Here is a 20763-nt window from a genome sequence, read left to right on the forward strand (position 1 = left end):
ATGATAGAAAGATGAAATATGAATGTTGTAGAGCCCAGGCCCAATAGATCAGTCCCCGTCAACGACGCCAAAAAATGTTGGCGTTGCTGGTAAAAATCATAAAGATGATATGAGGAGAATGAAGATAAAATGTTGTTGAAACGCCGAGAATAAAATATCCTCGACAATTGCGCCAGAAGATGTTGTCACACAAAGTGTCTAGGCACCACGACAACGCTCAGAGTAAGGGTTGTCACTCTAATCCTTACTCACTCCATTTAGACTCTCTCCTAGACAAGTCAAGGGGGGTAGTCCCTAAGGTAAATGGATGAGGATAGCATATAGAACACAGGCACTAGGAGATTTTAAAGATGAACAACTTGATGAATTTAAAGCAAGACTCGACTAAATAATACACAATCACGAGATAAAAATGACTACAAACTAGTGCCTTAAATATTTGCATTAACCATAGACTAAATAAAACAAGTTATCCAAAACAATTTTCCAATATGTGACGAATGGTGACAACGCCCAAAATTGTATCATGCAAGAGATCCCAGAAAAATTATTTTTGTTAGGAATTCAAATCTAGAACAATTAACTTTCACCAATATGAGTTAAAACATTTATTACACCTTAACCATAGAAAAATCATGAAAATGCATTTAATCACCAAAGACAACAAGGAACTTTAAATTAGCACTTTAATTATTCCTTAGGCAATTGCTTTAATGGTAACCGAGTGAATCAAAATCTTTCTTTTAATGTGACAAAAGTCAAACGAATCAAAGGATTAAGAAATTAAAATTTTAATGGGCCATAGACCACATTTAAAAAAAATTAATGTGAATGTGCAAATCCCTTTAAATCTTTTACATTTTTTAAATTTTTTAATGTTTTATTGTTTTTAAGATTTTTAGATCTTTTAAGTATTTTTAGAAATTTTTTAAAATTTTAGAATTTTTTAGATTTTTTATTTTTTTTTTTTTAGAGATTTTTATGATTTTTTTTTTTAGGATTTTGAAACTTTTATATTTCTTGAACCAAAATCAAAATCTGAAATTTAAAAAATAAAAATGAAATGAAATCGAATCAAAATAAAAGTAAAAAAAACAGAATCAAATTTTATTAAAATTTCAATGAATCTAATTAATGCTTCAAAACAAATGAAAATTGAAATTAAACCTAAAACCCTAACAAAACATAATAAATAAATAAATAAAAACTAACTAAATAAAAATAATACCTAACCTAAAGCATACATAAGAAACGCATATATATATAAAAAATCAAAAGCTTTTGTTGTATTTGTGCATATAGGTTCAGACTGCAGGAGAGCTCGAGGTCAGAGGATACAGCAACAGGAGGTCAAGGGAGAGGCCGAGGGAACTTGTTGCAGGTCAGCGAAGATGGAAGAGGGACGAGGCGCAGAGGCCGCGGTGTGCGTGGAAGTGAGGGGTCTGCGATGATGATGAGAACGTGTAGCGTTAGAGGGTTAGGGAGATAGGAAGCCACGAGAGAATCAAGAATGTGGCTGCTACAAGGAGAGTTCGGGCAGGCAGCATGAAAGGAAGGGCAATGGCAGCGTTGAAGGGGTTAATAGAATATGAACTGCACTGGCGGCGGGTTAATGTGTAGGTCGACGGGAGGGCAAGGAGCTTGCACGACGCCGGGGAGATGAAGCTTGTTTTTGCTTGCTGCAGCGTGCAGGTATGGTGGCGATGAGCACACGGATCTGTGGGCAGCGGAAAGAGGAAAAGCGTGGAGAGGAGGGTGAAGGTTGTTGTAGGAACACAAAGAGGGATGCAGGCAACAACGAGGAAATCTATGCAGTAAGGAAATGTACGTAGCTTCAAATACGGATGGGCAGTGATAAAGGAGAACACAGGTTTTGTTTGAGGAATAACGCAGGTTTAGGCCAGCGTTTTTTGCAGATTGAAGGATGAGCGATGGGAGCCAGATGGAGCAAGCAGCGGTGGAAGAGCTGCTGGACATATTTTGCTGATGAGAGAGATGGCAGCAAAACTGGGGTTTGCAGATTTGTAGAGAATGCAGCAATAGCAAAAAGGTTGTGAGCCTTCTAAAAAAATTCGAAATTGCACAGTGAACTCCACAAACCATGCAGCAAATCAAAGAAACCAATCATCAAATTGGTGGCCCAGAATCCCCTTAAAAATTTTCCAGATTAAACAAAAAAAATAAATAAATAAATAAAATAAAATAAAATTAAACCCTGAACTGCAAAATCTTTTGAATAATCTCCTACAAAATGATGTTGATGAACCCCAGAGATCCAAATATTACCCTCCAGGGCCTAGATCTGGACTCTGCAAAGATTTCTTTCTCAGATCTGTAGCTACAAGGCAACAAAAAACACCCAAACTATATATACAATGATAAAATTAAAACCCAACAGAACCCAAGTCAAAGAACCAAAAAATAATTACAGATCTATGCACAGGAATGGCAAATCTATCAGATCTGGCGAGTGTCATTCCAACTCTGCTCCTAGATCTCATAATCTAAGGCTCTTAACAGCAGGATTTATCAATTTAGCACATTAAAAAAAATTAAAGTTTATAGGAGGTGTTGCGCTAAAAACCCTTATGATATCTTATGATAAGCTCGGGATCAAATTAAGTTGCACTTTTTAGAAAACACGAATCGAGAGTTGGCTAATCCAACTAAAAATTTCCCCGAACGCCAAATGATCCTAAAAAAAACAAGATTTTCCTACAAAACTCAATCCAGCCATCAAAATAGCGCAAGAAAATGATAATAAAATGCAGATAAATAGAGATACCTGTTATTACATTCAAAATTTAAATTCACCTAAACCCGAACAACTGAGTAATATACCTGTACTCAAATCACTCTTCAGAAGCTATTATTCATGCTTACAAAAAATTACACGTGAAAAACGATACATCTCACAGTATTTCCATGAAGAGTAACACCGACGAAAAATTAACCCAAAAGTCTTGCCTTATTGTCCAAAAAAAAGATTACATGAGGGCTTTTAGCTTAGCACACGATTCAGAGGTCAGATGAATTGACCGACAAATGACTCCCTATTTAAATATAAATCCTCCTACGGCTAGTTCGAGTGATCCTCGTCAAAACAATCTCGACCGTTGATGAGGATCAGAATTTATTTTAATCTCATCCGTCGAAATTTTAAATTCTTGAGTAAATTCGAAATTTTCAATTAAATGCATTTTAATTAATTCAAAAATTAAATTTTTGAATTAATTTCCTCAAAATTTTGACTTTCACTTAACCCCAGGGACCAAAGGCCTAAAATTTAGCAAAATAATCAATTTACCTTAGTCCCGGGACCTTTCAAATTTCGATTTTTAAGGACCAACGAATTTTGCCTTCAGAGAATTTAAATTTACCTAGGACCTAGAATTAATTAAATTTCTAGCTTAGGATTTTAAGTAATTTTTTGCCTGAAAATTTAATTAATTAACCTATGAGGGGATAAATTATTTTTCCAACCCTCAAAACACTTTACATCATATTTTTCATAATCTTTTACATCACAAGGGGGAAAACCCATTTGAAATAGACCCTCACAGACTACCCATTTCTGCGACACAAATATAATCCAGCAGACCAAGCAATTTGTAATAAAATAACCTAACCAAATAGTTAGGATTATTCCCAAATCACTTTTACATAGACTCGATCTAGAACACTAGGACTCGCCTAAGATCCCAGTGACAAAATCCATTCTGGCATTCGGGTAAGGCTGAAAGAAAACTCTGCCAACCATCCGAGAATGGATCGGTGAGACAAAAAACCTCCCAGAATGTAGATCGTCACCAGAAAAGTAGATTTACCTAGACAATTACATACACGACACGGGTCTGCTGAGATTATTTAAATTTTACACATACTGAAAAGGTTTACAATATAACATGATGATCAGGTTGATGATGATAGTTGAACGGCACGGACACGTCGATCATGCGCTATCCCTTTTGCGAAAAGAGGGGGTGTACTACTATGGGTTGTTGACACTTACTAGTCAACAAAGCCATTGTAACAATAATAATAAAAAAAAAAAATCATTCTTTTGACAAGTACATTACATAATGACTCAAATACATTTATGAAGACAAAACTTAGTTACAGTCTTCAACACCACAGGGGCTTCACTTGGGGAGCATTACCATACCACGTGCATTCATATTAGGGGACATATTTTGAGGAAAAAATGAAATAATATATTGGGAAGGAGTATTCGGTTCGTATTGGTAGGGGGTTCATTTATGCGATTTTTAGAGGTATTTTCAAATATGTAGTCAAATTAAGGGTATTGTTTAATATGCCATGAAAGCACATGATATGTCAAAGGTTCATTGAGTGAAGCCCCTGTGAACCCTTCCTCCTCTAACTCCATTAACATATTTAAACTTGTTACCGCTCAAACTAATAGGGGCTTTTAGGAGGGGATCCTAGAGAGCAACTACTAGGTCAAGGGGAAACAATGGAATTTGAGTTATAAAGTTGCGGGACCACAGAGAACCCTGGTCGACCTCAACTAGGTCAAGGGTTAATGTGGACAATAATCAAAACCTAACCAGGTTCGAGATCTTTTGTTGTTACATCATCAAATTGACCAGGATTGACTACCTAGTATATATCTGTTTTGGGTTCATTATAATCAATTATGAAGGCAGCACAAATTGGATTAGGACCGAAATCTATTTGGAGACTTCCTTGTAGTTTCTCTGTCTTTTATTGATCTCTAGTTAGGGCAAAATCTCATTGCTATTGTTTGAAGACCGAATGGAAGACTTGTCTGGGCTGCCTCTTTTTCATTGATTGCATCTTTCTCCCTCTTTTTCTTTATTGACCATTTGATATTAATAATAAGAAGATTTGATCAAGGGTTTTCCCTGGCTTGAACCAATCTTGGTGTGCTCTTGTCTTGGCTTGTCTTTTGCATATGTTATTTATGTTCTTTCTTCAAATACTTTCAATGAGATAATAGCTTGTGATTGCTAATGAAAGAAGATGGAATTAAACTTGGACTCTTATGAATTATTGAAACAATTGACCTAAGCAAAGAACATGTTACTCAAATTAACAATAGTGCATTAAGAAAAGCTCCAAAAATCCATCCCAATAAAAGGTGCGAAAATCTCATAAGAGATACTAATCCAATCAAAGTGATGATAAGAGAATGAACCACCTCTCATCTATTTATACAATCTCTATTGAATTTGAATGGCCTAATTTGGACTAATAATGCCCCTAAAATAAAATAATTTGCATAATAACAATACTTCTGGTGACAAGCCCACCAAATAGCTCAATAACATAAAGATAAGCCTCTTAGGAGGGCAGGATGATCAACATAATGAGTCGTTGGGCCATTGAAGATGCCTAATGAAGTCCAAAGGGTACCATGATGTGAAATTGTACTCCCAACATAGTGGACAACAGGTTGGCCGCTTGTTTTCCAAGCAAGAACCAGTGGTGCTCTTAGTGGGTGTGGGGGCACAAGGGCATCCTCATGGGTCTCCAAGTGGATCGAAAATGTGTGTAAATCATCTGTAAGGGATAGAATGATGATATAAGCCCTCCCTCTGCAGTGGGAGACATCCTCTGGAACCTGGAACATATGCCAAGTGTATGGTGCAAGTGTGGAGTCGGTTGGGCATAGTGAACCAGGTGCATCATCTTCATCCCAAAAGTGGAACATGAGTAATCAATGGGCAATGTTGGGTTCCATGAAGTGATCTCTACTATGGAGGAGGCCCATGGCTCTCAACGCTCATTCTAGAAGTGCCCATGTGGCCCTCTAGAGGGCTAGGGCCCCGTATAGGGAGACCAAGCCTCAAATGAAAACCCACCTGCAATCTTGCATAAGATCCAATGTGTCCCCTTACCCTCCAATACAACAAATCAATAGAATAACCAAGTAAAAGAGTTTACAAATCATGGAATCATTGAGGCACTTCATGGTGGCATGCCCTTCCATAGTGGGCTCTCGCATGTACAAGTGTCCCTAAGCAGGGTTAGCCAAGGACCCTATTAGGTAGTTTCATCCATTAAAAGGGGTGACATGTCCATGGTACATCCATCAAGTGTAAGGTAGCAAGTGACATAATAATGGAATGCAGTGGGGGTCAAGGGAATGATCCAGGAGACATGCAATGGGACAAAGGGTAGCTATAATGACGGAAGCCCACACTTGCGTATATGAGTGCAGGAGGGAGCAATCGTGGTACATAAGTTACCTCGACCTTTGTTTTTCCACCCTTCTTCATATGCCTTTTGCCTTTTATTGATTTTTCTGTGCAACTGCTTGGGGCTCCAGGGAATGAGAGCATGATGTGTGGTATATAGCACTGGGTACCCCCTCCTAAGGTGGGGCATTTCATTGCCCGGGTTGGGACAATCATGGGTTCCTTAATGTGGAGGGGGCTCATCTAGGGCCCATAGGAACCAAGGTGATGGCCATATATGAGGGGTAGAGCTTATGTTTGGCTTTTTCCCACGTGCTAAATTTGTATATCCCTGCAATATTTTGCAACTTGTGGTACATTTTCCTGGTGAGAGTGGCCAAATATGTTTTTTATTTTCATTTTAGCTGCATCAACCTCCTGAGCATTGTTCCAAGCCCAACCCAAGATGTGGGCAAGGGGAAGGCTTGGCTAACCCTATGTGGATCCGGTAGACACATGAGGACCTGCACGAGATAAATGATGAATGGGGTCAAAATGAACGAAAAAGGGCAATGTATATGGTGTTGAGCAGTGGGACCACGCAACCAAAATCGAGATTTCTCATGTAGTGCCAACCCTAAAGCTAGTGGCCAGTAAAGGAAATCGCACGGGACTAGGATACAAGGCTAAACACCAAATCGGGCAGAAGAGACAAGAGCACAGAACTAGACCACTCTTTCCACCGAATTGCCCCACCAATCCATGCCCAAAAGTGTCCATGAAAAGTAAACAAAATTACTTAACCAAACCAGTGAAAAGCCATACCTTTGGGGTTGAGAGGCCCACCTTCAAACATATATTTATAATAGATGGGCGAGGGACCACATGGCTAGCTTAGGTGGCAGAGAAAATGGCACATCAAGCTATCTGGTGGTTGCAAGGGGCTGCTGGCTATCGGCTAAGGAATATCTAGGAGAAAAAAATTCTCCTATATACACTAACCACAAGTAGTGGGTAACATCGTGCTCCAACTGGGACACGGGCTCTCGGAGCAATGCATGAAGCTACTCGAACAGGAGGTCTTGAAAACACCAGCAATCTCTTGGTACCGTAGAACTGTGACCTACACATACCAAATACCAAGCACATGGGGCAGCATGTTTGTTGTGTTTTATGATCACCCATGCTTAGTATTAGACCATAAAAATGAGCAGGAAAGAAAAATCATTGTCAATGCACATTTAATCTAAACGCAGCTAATCTATCATGATAATATCATATGATGTTAGTTCTAATATGTATATAGTACAATGTCAAGTGTCAAGGAAAGGGGTGATAAAACTCAACGTGACCGGTTGCGACCAAAGTTCGTCATTGAGTTTGACAGTGTTATAATAATCCTCCCCAACCTTCCCATGAATCTTGACGGATATTGGGTTTTTATCCACCAAGACAATATCCCCAATCTTTTATTCCTTTTTAGGCTTCAAACTTTTGTTGGCTTTGTAACATGGTCGCCTAAGAATATGGACTTCTTGGGAAGGAAGAATGGGGGAAAGCTTATCAATCTCATGGGACATGTAATATGGGATTGGTCCTTACTTGACCGCATGAGTAGGGTAGGCAGGTTCTATATAAAGAATAAGGGGGGTTCCATCAGATTGCGGAATAGTGGCATATGACAAGTCCATCTAGAGATGACCTCCAATGATGGCTCCCCACTTCCTAGATAAAATCATTCCCCATACATCAGGGATATTTATGATCACCACATCCATAAGCAATGATATATCGATGTTCATATCCAAAGGAACATTGTTATGAATATAATTCATAACAAGTAAATAAACAAAATAAATATAAATATTAATTAGTTTAAATAGTCATTAAGTTAAGTGAAAAGGCATGTCTAAAAGACATGTCCATTCATGAAAGGACACATGCTTAAGTATATAAATGTGGGTCCTCATTGTAACATTCATCACTTATACATTTTTATATATATAATAAATTATTATTATTAAATACCTCTTGTGTATTTTTACATTCAAGCGTACAAGCTATCAGTTTTTATGCTTCAGTGGTATCAGAGCCATGGCGCACAATATAATGATGCAAGTCTTTGAATGTTGTTCACCGCACAATGTGCCATTACGTTCACGTCCTGATTGCGTTGAGCAGTTTAATAAAATTCAAGAAGTATTTCAGCGTTTAGAAAAATCATGTGCCAAAGCTACAACATGTTTTAAGGAGACTTATGCAGAAATCGATAATAAGGAAGATGATAGCGATGGTGAAACAAAACAAGGAGAAGCATTAGATGATTATAATGTTGAAGATTCTGATGATGCTGATATAGATCAGGATGATAATCCAGATGAAGATGATGTGGATGAGGACCATCTTGAGAAGCACGAAGATGCAGAAGTTTCAAGTGAACTGCATGAGACTGTAGGTACAAACCATTCATTTCTTCTTCATGAGGAAACTAACGGTCTGAGATTTGAAGGCGGTGAGGGTGATGCGAGTATTTCTGCTAAGGCTGTCTCCAGTCAAAAAGTGGAACTGAAAGACCCTGAATCTGGTCCAATTAAGGTGATGCCAGTTACTGACAGCAATGATGTGGTATCTATTCCACTGCATGATTCCACAACCACTACCATATCTGAGAATGCAAGGAATTCTCAAGCTTTGCAGAATGCTGAAGAAGAGTGGGATAGAATGGTCAGAGAAGCACATAACTGTACCATCAAGGCACAAAATAAGACAAGAGATGATGTAGTTATGACTATCAAAGAGTTCTTATTTTCACTTGATATTGACAATATCAACTTGGTTAAGTTGCAACATTACATGAAAGAAAGCAACATGGCCACACGAGTTACCCACCCGCCCAAGATTCCACCCTTGATTCTCCGCGTCACTAACATCAGTCCCCAAATGACAGAGGAAGAATTTCTGAATCAACTGCACAAGAACTATGGCCTTGTCCTGAGGTATTCATGGAAACAGCTACCCGATTTAGGAGCAAAGGCATTAGTACAGTTGGACAACCCAGACAGAGCCATAGCACTCAACCAGCAGATATTATCACGAAACCCCTCTGAATTTAAACTGGAAAAGGTGAGGGATACAAGAGTTCTGACCAATTTGCTTCATGATATATTGGTGGTAGAGAATACGAAGAAGAGTGAGAAGCCGAGAGCAATTCTTTTAAAAGTTAGCATAATGGATGTAAAGTTGTGTGTCACAATATCATCTCTTCGTCGTCATTTTCAACGTTATGGAGAGGTGCTTATGATAGCGGTGGTGGGACCAAAGCCTCTTGACGAAAAATTATGTACTCTTTGAGCCTTGGTTCAATTTAGTGATACTCATGAAGCTTGTGGAGCATATAACGGACTAAACGGAAAAGATATTTTTTCCGTAAAATGTAGGCAAAATGATAATAGAATTAACAGACATGAACGAAATCTTTGTGACAGATAGAATGAATCAGGTGAATCCTGTAAGACATGGAGGACAATACCGAAACGACCTTGGAAGCCGACCAGCTCTACAACCTACAGGACCTGGTAGAGGAAGATTTCCAGACAAAACATACAATGATCTTGATAATCTAGTCCTGATTCCAGGTAGAGGAAGATTTCCAGACAAAACATACAATGATCTTGATAATCCAGTGCCGAGGCATCATGGACGACCGCCACAAAATTATATGTCGCCGCCCTTTTCGACACCTGTGCTCCATCTGTGTTGCATTCCTCTACAAGCTATTGAACATCAAATGTTCAATATTTTTACTTTGTATGGGAATGTGCTCAAAATCATGTTCCTGGACCCTGGCCGTAATCGCAAGCGTACTTCTCTAATCGAATTGGAAAGTTGTCAACAAGCCAACATTGCTCATCTTAATTTAGATGGCTTTATTATGTATGAAAGTCGCATTCAGGTGGAACCGGTCAAGAGAACCAGCATTGATACAGGAATAGGCAGAAATGCATACATTGGCAAACCAGAAAATTGTCGTAGGCAAGAGGAATGGTTGAATTTCCTACCAACCAGTAGACTTTGTGTTATTGGTTTGCGTCCTGGCGTGACGATAGAGGAGCTCAAAATTTTCTTACAACATTTCAATCCAATCGACATACGACTTAACAGCAACAGCAACACTAATAATTGCGGGGTTGATTTCGATGATGCAGCCACAGCCACTGAAGCTCTTGCAACTTTGCATGGAATTAGAATGACCCCACTGTCCACTGCAACCCTTTCTTGGCATTCGAACAAACCAATACACAGTTAAAAAAAAAAAAATTGTCGTCATTCCCCTAGCATCAAGCATCGATTAAAACATCGTAACCGAGGTCAAAGGGTCAACAAGTGTGACCCCTTGGCAGCGATTCGTACGACGGTGATTCGATTAAAAATAAATATATATTAAATTAGAATATAAAAAAAAAACAAATTAATTTGAAATTATAAAATTAGACCAAAAAAAAAAAAATAATATATATATATATATATATATATATATATAGATATTAAAAAAAAAACTTGGGTTCAAAACTAGACATAACATTGGACTTGAAATAGAGTTACTAGCAAGCCACCAGTGACGAAGACCTTCCACCTTCCATATGTCGAGACGACAACAGCAAAGGCAATTGCCAGCAACATATCTTTGAGGACAAAGCTTCTGAAGGAAAGGGCTATGTTATGAATATAATTCATAACAAGTAAATAAATAAAATAAATATAAATATTAAATAATCAAATATTAATTAGGTTAAATAGTCATTAAGTTAAGTGAAAAGGCATGTCTAAAAGACATGCCCATTCACGAAAAGACACCTGCTTAGGTATATAAATGTGGGTCCTCATTGTAACATTCATCACTTATACATTTTTATATATATAATAAATTATTATTATTAAATACCTCTTGTGTATTTTTACATTCAAGCCTACAAGCTATAAGTTTTTATGATTCAAACATTTAGATCCTTAATGAGGCCTCCTACCTCCATAGGTTTGGAGTTGAAACCACACACACTTTTGCACCTTCGAGTGATGCTAAGACCCAATTGCTCCATGACCTTTAGAGGCATGATGTTTCCAGAAGCCCCCGAGTCTAACATACAATTATGTAATAGAAGGTCATTGATAGCTAAGGTGAGAAGAAATGGCTCATGCCCTGGGTTTAGGTTGGGAAGGTGAATATTTTGCAATGCTTTAGGTAATTCTTCTTCAACAAAATCTAGGGACTTTTTGACTTGCCATTCCTGTCGAGGAAGTTTCACAATCTCCTTTAATGGAACTTGTATGGTCGTCTATCCCACTGCAGTCTCTAGATCGATGTCAAGTTCAACCTCTTTACCCTTGTATTTTTTGATAGTCTCTTTCTTTTGAGGATCCTTTCTGGGATTGGCTTTCTTCGAAGGATCCTTCTTGGGGACATCTTTTGAGGGATTGACTCATTCTTGTTGGTTTCCTTAGAGTTTGTGGGGTTTATCATTGTTGTTCTTTCGTGAATATTGGACCCCTTTGAATCTTCCACCATCATTGGCATTTAGGATTGGCTCAGTCCTTTCTTCTTTGAGGGGCACCTCACTAAATGGTGGATGGGTATACGAACCCCCAAGCAAAATACTGAAGTCTTCAGATTCTATAACAGTAGCCTGCTCGTTGACTTCTTCATCATCACTCTCATCCTAATCACTTTGTTCATCTTCGGAGGATGAATCTTGTTCCACAACATTGGTTGGAGCAAAAGTGTTTGGAACCTGAGATGAGCTCAATTTATCCTCCTCATTTTGCTTCCTAGGGAAAGGCTTCCTTTTTGTGATACAACTTGATTTTTGGGGCCTTTCCAAGGCAGTGAGCTTGTTCATGAAGAGTCTATCTCGTGAGTTCATTTCTTCAGAAAGCTTTTCCATTTTCTTAAGGATCACTGGAAGGGTTTCCACATGTTGGTCATTCGATTTTCCCTTTTTGACCTCCACCTTATCTTTAGGGTGTTCATCTACACCCATTTTTGAAATTCGGAGATTTTTGTTCAACTTCGATGGCTATTTCTTTTTTGATAGCCTCTTTCTCTTGAGGATCCTTTTTGGGATTGGCTTTCTTCAAAGGATCCTTCTTAGGGACATCTTCTGAGGGAGGCTCCTTGTGTGAGACTTGTTTAGGGATTGACTCATTCTTGTTGGTTTCCTTGGAGTTTGTGGGGTTATCATTGTTGTTCTTCTGTGAATATTGTACCCCTTTAAATCTTCCACCATCATTGGCATTTAGGATTGGCTCGATCCTTTCTTCTTTGAGGGGCACCTCACTAAATGGTGGATGGGTATACGAACCCTCAAGCAAAATATTGAAGGCTTCAGATTCTATAAGATTAGCCTGCTCGTTGACTTCTTCATCATCACTCTCATCCTAATCACTTTGTTCATCTTCGGAGGATGAATCTTGTTCCAAAGCATTGGTTGGAGAAAAAGTGTTTGGAACCTGAGAGGAGCTCAATTTATCCTCCTCATTTTGCTTCCTAGGGAAAGGCTTCCTTTTTGTGATACAACTTGATTTTTGGGCCCTTTCCAAGGCAGTGAGCTTGTTCATGTAGAGCCTACCTCGTGAGTTCATTTCTTTGGAAAGCTTTTCCATTTCCTTAAGGATCATTAGAAGGGTTTCCTCATGTTGGTCATTCGATTTTCCCTTTTTGACTTCAACCTTAGCTTTAGGGTGTTCATCTACACCCATTTTCGAAATTCGGAGATTTTGTTCAACTTCGATGATGGGCTCTCTAAGAAGGGCTACGAGGATAACTTGGCCTAGGGTTGGAGGATATGCCTTGACAAGGGGCTTTCTAGACTTAACGATCCTTATTTAGAAATGGATTCTATGTAGTCCTTGTGGAATTTGAGTTATAAAGTTGCGGGATCACAAAGAACCCAGGTCGACCTAAACTACGTGAAGGGTATGGAGTTGATCGACCAAAGAGGACCTTGACCTAATTAGAGAAGAGAATAGGATCAAAGGACTAATTTTCTTTTGAAATTTGAATGGAATGATCCAAGTCAAGAATGCAATGACCCAAAATCAGCCTAGGGGGAGAAATGATCCTTGAGCTAGGGTTTGTGATACCTCGAGATTCCACCGTCATATTTTGCTCAAATTTGGAGGAACCCTTGAGAGGACTCCAGCACAATTGTGGACCATTTTTCAAGGTGTTTGGATGGTTACAAAAGATGCCTATGAGACTTTCTGGGCTTAGGCCTAGAATTGGGAAAAGTGAAGAAAAGAGAGGGAAATTTGACCATCAAAGGGATACGAGGATCAGTGCCTTATTTCTTAGGCTTAATGGAGTCAAGATACACATAGATCGAGAATTTTCATGTGTTAAGGAGCCCTAATTGATCTTTGCTAGCTCTCTAAAGGAAGCAACTAGGTCAATAAGGATTTATGCCTCAAATTTGCTAAAGAGATGAAGTTTTGAGGTCTTTCAACCTAAGAGGTGCCTCTAGGAATATTCACCCACTCTTTTCAACTACAATGCGTACATTAAATCAATTATTCAAGGTTCCTAAAATAATTTCGCATTTACTTTAACCCATACAAGAATAATGATAATAGTAACATGCAGTAAAATAACAAGAATAGCATCAAAATAGCAAAGAAGTTCCAAAGACAATAGCGAAAATCCAAACATCATAGTGCATTAAGAAAAGCTCCAAAAATTCATCCCAACAAAAGTTGTGAAAATCTCATAAGAGATACTAACCCAATCCAAGTGATGATGAGAGAATGAACCACCTCTCATCTATTTATACAATATCCAATGAATTTGAATGGCCTAATTTGGACTAATAATACCCCTAAAATAAAATAATGTGCATAATAACAATACTTCCGGTGACAAGCCCACCAAATAGCTCAATAACATAAAGATAAGCCTCTCAAGAGGGCAGGATGATCAACATAATGAGTGCTTGTGCCATTGAAAAGGCCTAATGAAGTTCAAACGGTGCCATGATGTGAAACTAGACTCCCAACATAGTGGACAAGGGGTTGGCCCCTTGTTTTCCAAGCAAGAACCTGTGGTGCTCCCAGTAGGTGTGGGGGCACAAGGGTATCCTCATGGGTCTCCAAGTGGATCGGAAATGTGTGTAGACCATTTGTAAGGGCCAAGATGATGATATAAGCCCTCCCTCTGCAGCAGGAGACATCCTCTGGATCCTGGAACATGTGCCAAGTGTATGGTGCAAGTGTGGAGTCGACTGCTCATAGTGAACTAGGTACATCATCCTCATCCTAAATGTGGAACACAAGTAATCGTTGGGTGTTGTTGAAGATCCATGAAGTAATCTCTACTATGGAGGCTCGTGGCTCTCAACTCTCACCCTACAAGTGCCCATGTGGCCCTCTGGAGGGCCAGGACCCCGTATCAGAAGACCAAGCCCCAAATGAAAACAATCATGCACAAGATCCAATGAGTCCCCTTGCCCTCCAATACAACAAATCAATAGAATAATCAAGTCAAAGAGTTTACAAATCATGGAATCAATGAGGCACTTCACAGTGGAATACCCTTTCATAGTGGGTTCTGGCATGTACAAGTGTCTCTAAGCTCAATAAGGGGGTTAGCCAAGGATCCTATTACGTGGTTTACACCTTTTAAGGGGCTAACATGCGATGGGACAAAGGGTAGCTATAATGAGGGAAGCCCACACTTGGGTATATGAGTGTAGGAAGGAGCAATCGTGGTACATAAGTTAGCCCGACCTTTGTTTTTCCACCCTTCTTCATATGACTTTCTCCTTCTATTGATTTTTCTTCATAACTGCTTGGGGCTCCAGGGGATGAGAGCATAATGAATGGTATATAGCAGTAGGTACACCCTTTTAAGGTGGGGCATTTCATTGCCCACTAGGGGTTGGGACAATCATGGGTTCCTTAATGTAGAGGGGGCTCATCTAGGACCCATAGGAACCAGGGTGATGGCCATATATGAGGGGTAGAGCTTATGTTTGGCTTTTGCCCACGTGCTAAATTTGTATGTCCCGACCATCTTTTGCATCTTGTGGTACATTTTCCTGTTGAGAGTGGCCAAATTATGCTTTTTCTTTTCTTTCTAGCTGCATCAACCTCCGGGGCATCATTCCAAGCTCGACCCAAGTTGTGGGCAAGGGCAAGGCAAGGCTAAACCTATGTGCACCCAGTAGGTACATGTACCCGAACGGGATAAATGGTGAATGAGGTCAAAGGGAGCAAAAAGGGGCAATGTATATGGTGTCGGGAAGTGGGACCATGCAACCAAAATCAAGATTTCTCATGTAGTGCCAACCCTAAAGCTAGTGGCCAGTAAAAGAGATTGCACGAAACTAGGATACAAGGCTAAACACCAAATTGGGCAGAAGAGACAAGGGCACAGACCTAGCCCACTCTTTTCGCCAAATTCCACCACCAATCCATGCCTAAAAATGTCCATTGAAAATAAACAAAATTACTCATCCAGACCAATGAAAAGTCATACCTTTGGGATAGGGAATCTAGCTCAGGTGGCGGAGAAAATGGCACATCGAGCTATTTGGTGGCCGCAATGGGTTGTTGGTTGCTGGCTAAGGACAATCTAGAAGAAAAAGTTTCTCCTATATACACTACCCATAGGTGGTGGGTAACAAATCCAAAGAGATGCTTCCCCAAATTTGTGAGTGGTATCCCTAGAAACCTGCCATAGACTAGCCTCATCCAAGGGATTTAAACCACAGACCGCCACGAGTGTAGATATAATATTAATACGTACTTAATATTGAAATAAATGATGGAAGATGATACAACTATAATGTTGTGCATAAATAAACATGAAAGCTAATAAGGTGTGCCTTTTAAATTCACAATATTTACTATTATTATAATATCATATCTTATTGATTTTAGGGCATTATGATATTATGACTATTACATGGTTGGTAAGATATGACAAGTATATCATATGACAATGAAAAGCCCCTGTAGGTAATGGTAAAACAAGATTCTGCACTAATATTTTGATGATAATAGAGATGGGGCTTTGCAATTAGAACAATCTCTAAAAGACTTGTTAAAAAAAAAAATTGTACATATCAAAGCCTTAACTCAATCCATGACACTCCAAGAGACTTCCTGGTAATAGATGACATCAACGTCCACCACAGCGCTAGACAACAACTTCTTCACATGTGACAAGAAGACGAAAATCCTTGTATACATCTCAAAAATCACAAAAGGCTTGCACATAAAAGTCAAATTTAAAGTATTAGATTTTGGAGGGTGCATAAACACAACAAATAGAGATGAGAATAGAAGAACAATTTTATTTACTAGAAAATTAAACAAGCCTAAGTTACATATGCTTTTATAGGCTACCCTGAGGAGTTGACATTTTCTTTTATAGGCTGATATGACCTTTCATTTCAATTTCCTAACTATATTACATTTACTGTTTTACAAAAATATTATCCTAACATTGACCATTATAAGTGATTGCCCACTTGCCACATCATCATTTTTTAATAAAAAAATGCATCTTATAATACATTTGAAAGCCATAAAATTATATCCGGGACATAAACAGGGTTTTAGGACACCATGTTTTCTTTGTTTTCTCACATTTGGGCCACTAACTAGGGAAATGATGCATCTACCAATTTTGCTATGGTTAATTTTTAGTCATTGGCGTACACCACAACTAACGTAGCAGTTAATAAGGGATTAAAATCATGCTACTAAGATAGGAGTTTATTCATCTTTCATGCCATGTTTGGTACATGCGGCCCAAAGGGACACTATATGCCTATTGTTGCCTATTTTTCATATTGTATAGTATTGTATTATAATTTTTTTATCAATAGAAGACCATAATCGATATTTCAAAAAAAAGCATATATATATATATATATATATATATATATATATATATATATATCATACCTAAAAAATCAATATAGGACAAACAAACCTGGTCAGCTCACAGGTACCAGAAGCAAGAAAATGAACATGAACATCCTCCAGAAGTCTAGTATTCTTGCCCAGTGTAGAATTTTTGCCCAGCCATCCTCCAAATCTATTGAAATTGCGTTCTCCCTACAACAAATCATAGTTATGGGTAACATGAATACTTTTTGCATAATAGAACTAAAGCATGGATCTCATTAGTAAATTAAAATCTAAGAGAAGAATAGTATCAAATGATTAAAGAAGTGCAGTATTTAGTTCACAATATAATCGTTGTGCAAAGCTAACATCGACATTACAGGCTTTTTCGGGATATTAGAAGTCACAACTAACAACGTGTAACACCACAATTAAGCTAAAATTAAGACACTACCTAAGCCTTCTAACATAAGCCACAAATTACATATCAAACAAAATAATTTTTTTATAATTTACACTTTTTATTAACCATAAATCATTCATATGGTCTCAATGGGAAGAGGATTTGATAAAGTCTATGATTCCCTAGTCATTCATCAATTATTCTGACCTTCTCGAACTCTTTTCTATTAATGCCATTGTCTTACCCTAGTGATACACATATATTTATTCTTCATCTCTGTAAGAAACCAATATAATGTATAAAAAAAACATTTCAAAAAATGCTACTTTCTCAATGGAAAACATTTTTGACTCTCTCTCTCTCTCTCTCTCTCTCTCTATATATATATATATATATATGATAAGCAACAACAAAAAACACACATTACCAAACCTAACTCCCTAAGACAAATCTCCAAATGGAAAATTCATTAGTCCTTCATCCTCATACAAAATATTAACATAAACACACATTTCAAATAAACAAATAGTCCTAATCTTTTGGCCTATTCTAGGACTGAGGGAACACTACAACGTTCTTTCGAACTGCAAGAATAGGACATGTGAATCTAACATTGACAAATCTTACTACGAGAAGTATGTGACCAGGATTGTCATGGCTACCTTAGTTAGGGTTTAAAAGAATGAAATCGTACCAGCATATGATAATGAGCATATATTTACTTAGTCTCTTATATATAAATGAAGTGTTTCCGTTGTCTAGTAATTGCACATTTGCAGATTTGATTTTCAGCTTGTATTGTCTTCTCGATTGGGTAATTTCCAATACTTCTTTTTCATGACAATTTGACACAACATAAGGCTGAAATTATTAAGTGATTTAACATGTATCTTGAAGATAAAGGGGGCAGATTTACAGCTGTAAATTCCCTTATGATAAAGTTATATCAGATCTGCTAAATACATGAAAAAGCGTGCCCCAAGGGCTGTAACTTGTTGTAATTGAAATACACTTGTTTGGTATATTTTCCTTGAGCTGCCTAGCAATTCGGACCGAGGTGAAGTGAAGTAACAATTGTAATTAAATATTTCAGATCAACCCCAGGGCTGAAAGTTCTCAGCTATGTTACCAGGATACGGAAATGGATTTGGATACGGATCCGCCAATTTTTTGAAAAGAAAGGATCCGGATACAGCAACGATACGTCAAGTACAAAAATATATAATAATATTCTTTAAATTTTAAAAAAGTTAAAAACATATTCAAAGTTCAAAATAAAAAACTATTGATGAATAACAACATTAGTACTGAAATGAAATCATTACATGATTTATAAATCTAAACACGTGATTGTGACCAATAAAATAAAATGATAAAAGTAATATAGAACAACATTAAAATAATATAGAAAAACAAACAATGACTTAAAATAATTTAATTTAGGTATAATGGTTAAAAATAGTTTATATTATAACTTAAATTAGTTTATAAGTTATACTTTTGAAACTACACAATCTAAACTATTTTATAACTTAGTTTATAGTTTAATTTAGTATTATTATCATTTATGGTTAAAACTTAATAGTTTATAATATAATCATCTTTACATGTCTTATATCATATTTAATTGTATATTAAATATTATAATTGATTGGCCACTTATTAAAAATTATAGAGATTTTATATGTATTTTTAACCAAAATGAAAAAGCGACCACTTGAGTGGTGATGTAAATCATAAAATAAATGTAAAGGGTGGAAAGTATTTTTAATTACCATGGGCAGGTTGCGACAACACATTGGGGCATATTATAATTAAATAATTAAACTTTATAATTCTTTCTTAAATTTTAATTGCTATGTCAAAATTTATTAAATTAATATTTATTTTTATAATAGTACGAGGATGGTGGTTCAGAGTATGTTACAATCTATATTATTATTATTCGCTTACATTTATAATATAATTAAATAACACATTAAATATTATAGTTTATGGTTTAAATTATTTTATTTTAAATTTAATGGGCGATGAGGATTATAATTATTTTACAGAGACCATACCGCGAGTGTTACTATAATGGGCGATGAGGAAAAGGATTTCATTTTAGAAGATGGAAAAACAGAGCTGTAAAATTTTCTAAAACAAATGCCAAAACTCAAAGAATGGAATAGTGAATTAGCGATGCACGTTACAGAGTTCATTGTTGCCAAATATGCTTCTAAAGCCATAGGATCTGTGACTGAGATGGATGAAACGACTCCAGTATGCAAGATTAGTTTCCCAAAATATTTAGAATTGTTTCTTGGCGGATCTCACACGTATCCAGACAGATCCGTATCCGAATCTGTTTCAGATCCAGGGATTCGTGTTTTCGCAACCTGCCCCCCACAGATCCGGTAACATAGGTTCTCAACGATTAGATCTAAGAAACCTCCGTTGAGAGGTGAAATTTCAGATTTGGACTAATTGCCCTAGATCAGAAATTTTAATAAATAGCTCTTGGGAAGCCAAAAGAAACACAGCCAAAGGGACAAAATAGGCCCTAGCATGCTAGAGAGAGAAATAACCCGAGCATCAAGTAGATCAAGCCAAAAACAAGATAGCACAATGCGTTATGGTTCCCTTAGGCTAAACAACTTGTGTAGGAATCAATTAATGATCATAATGTGTAAATACAGAAAATAAGAAATGCATCTTTATACATAAGTGAAAAGGTAGCACCCCTTCCCCAAGGAGGGGTTATGGTCTTGCAATGAGTTGACTAGGTTAGCATTAACCAAACCTAGAAATATAATATGAAAGTACAAAAGATATTAGTCATGGCCAAATGTGAAGAGTACACCCTTAATTCTAGCATGCCCCTTTAATCTGAACAAAGGCGCATGGCATGGAGACAAGACATTACTTAACATCCCCCTTTAATTTGAACATATGGCTACGAAGAGAAGACATTAAATAACATCCCCCCCCACCCCAATGACAAATCTCCAACACAAATATGACTCCATAAGCTAGTAAAGGTAGCCTCAAGCAAATATTTAGTGAAGACATTGTCAAGTTGATTGGCCTAAGAGGAAAAGGTTGGTAGAGGTCATCCTTAGGAATGGAGGTATTGAATGTGGTGCATCCAGATATCAATGGGCTTTGACCTCTAAGACAAGGATTAAGAATAAGTTGAATGGTGCTATAATTGTCCAATAATAAGTGGTGGCAGTTCATCGAGGAAGAACTAACAAGTCAAGAATCATTGACAACCAAGTAAAGTGCTAACAAGCAAGGACAATGCTA

The 20763-nt window shown here is 37.5% G+C and overlaps 1 protein-coding gene across 5 annotated transcripts in view; it reads right to left on the reverse strand.

Moving 5' to 3' along the window:
• The window catches only part of RFC1 (replication factor C1), a 296432-nt gene that overhangs the window by 44812 nt on the left and 230857 nt on the right, over positions 1-20763 (reverse strand). For all 5 annotated transcript variants that reach the window (XM_089416372.1, XM_089416370.1, XM_089416374.1 and 2 more), the window contains one exon: positions 17155-17279. In XM_089416372.1, coding sequence (XP_089272498.1) covers positions 17155-17279 — 125 coding nt within the window. The remainder of the gene's footprint in view (positions 1-17154; positions 17280-20763) is intronic.

This window comes from Pinus tabuliformis, chromosome 3_2 (genome assembly GCF_031772625.1).
Source record: "Pinus tabuliformis cultivar Carrire ecotype Pingquan chromosome 3_2, CPIR1, whole genome shotgun sequence".
NCBI classification, from domain to species: Eukaryota; Viridiplantae; Streptophyta; class Pinopsida; order Pinales; family Pinaceae; genus Pinus; species Pinus tabuliformis.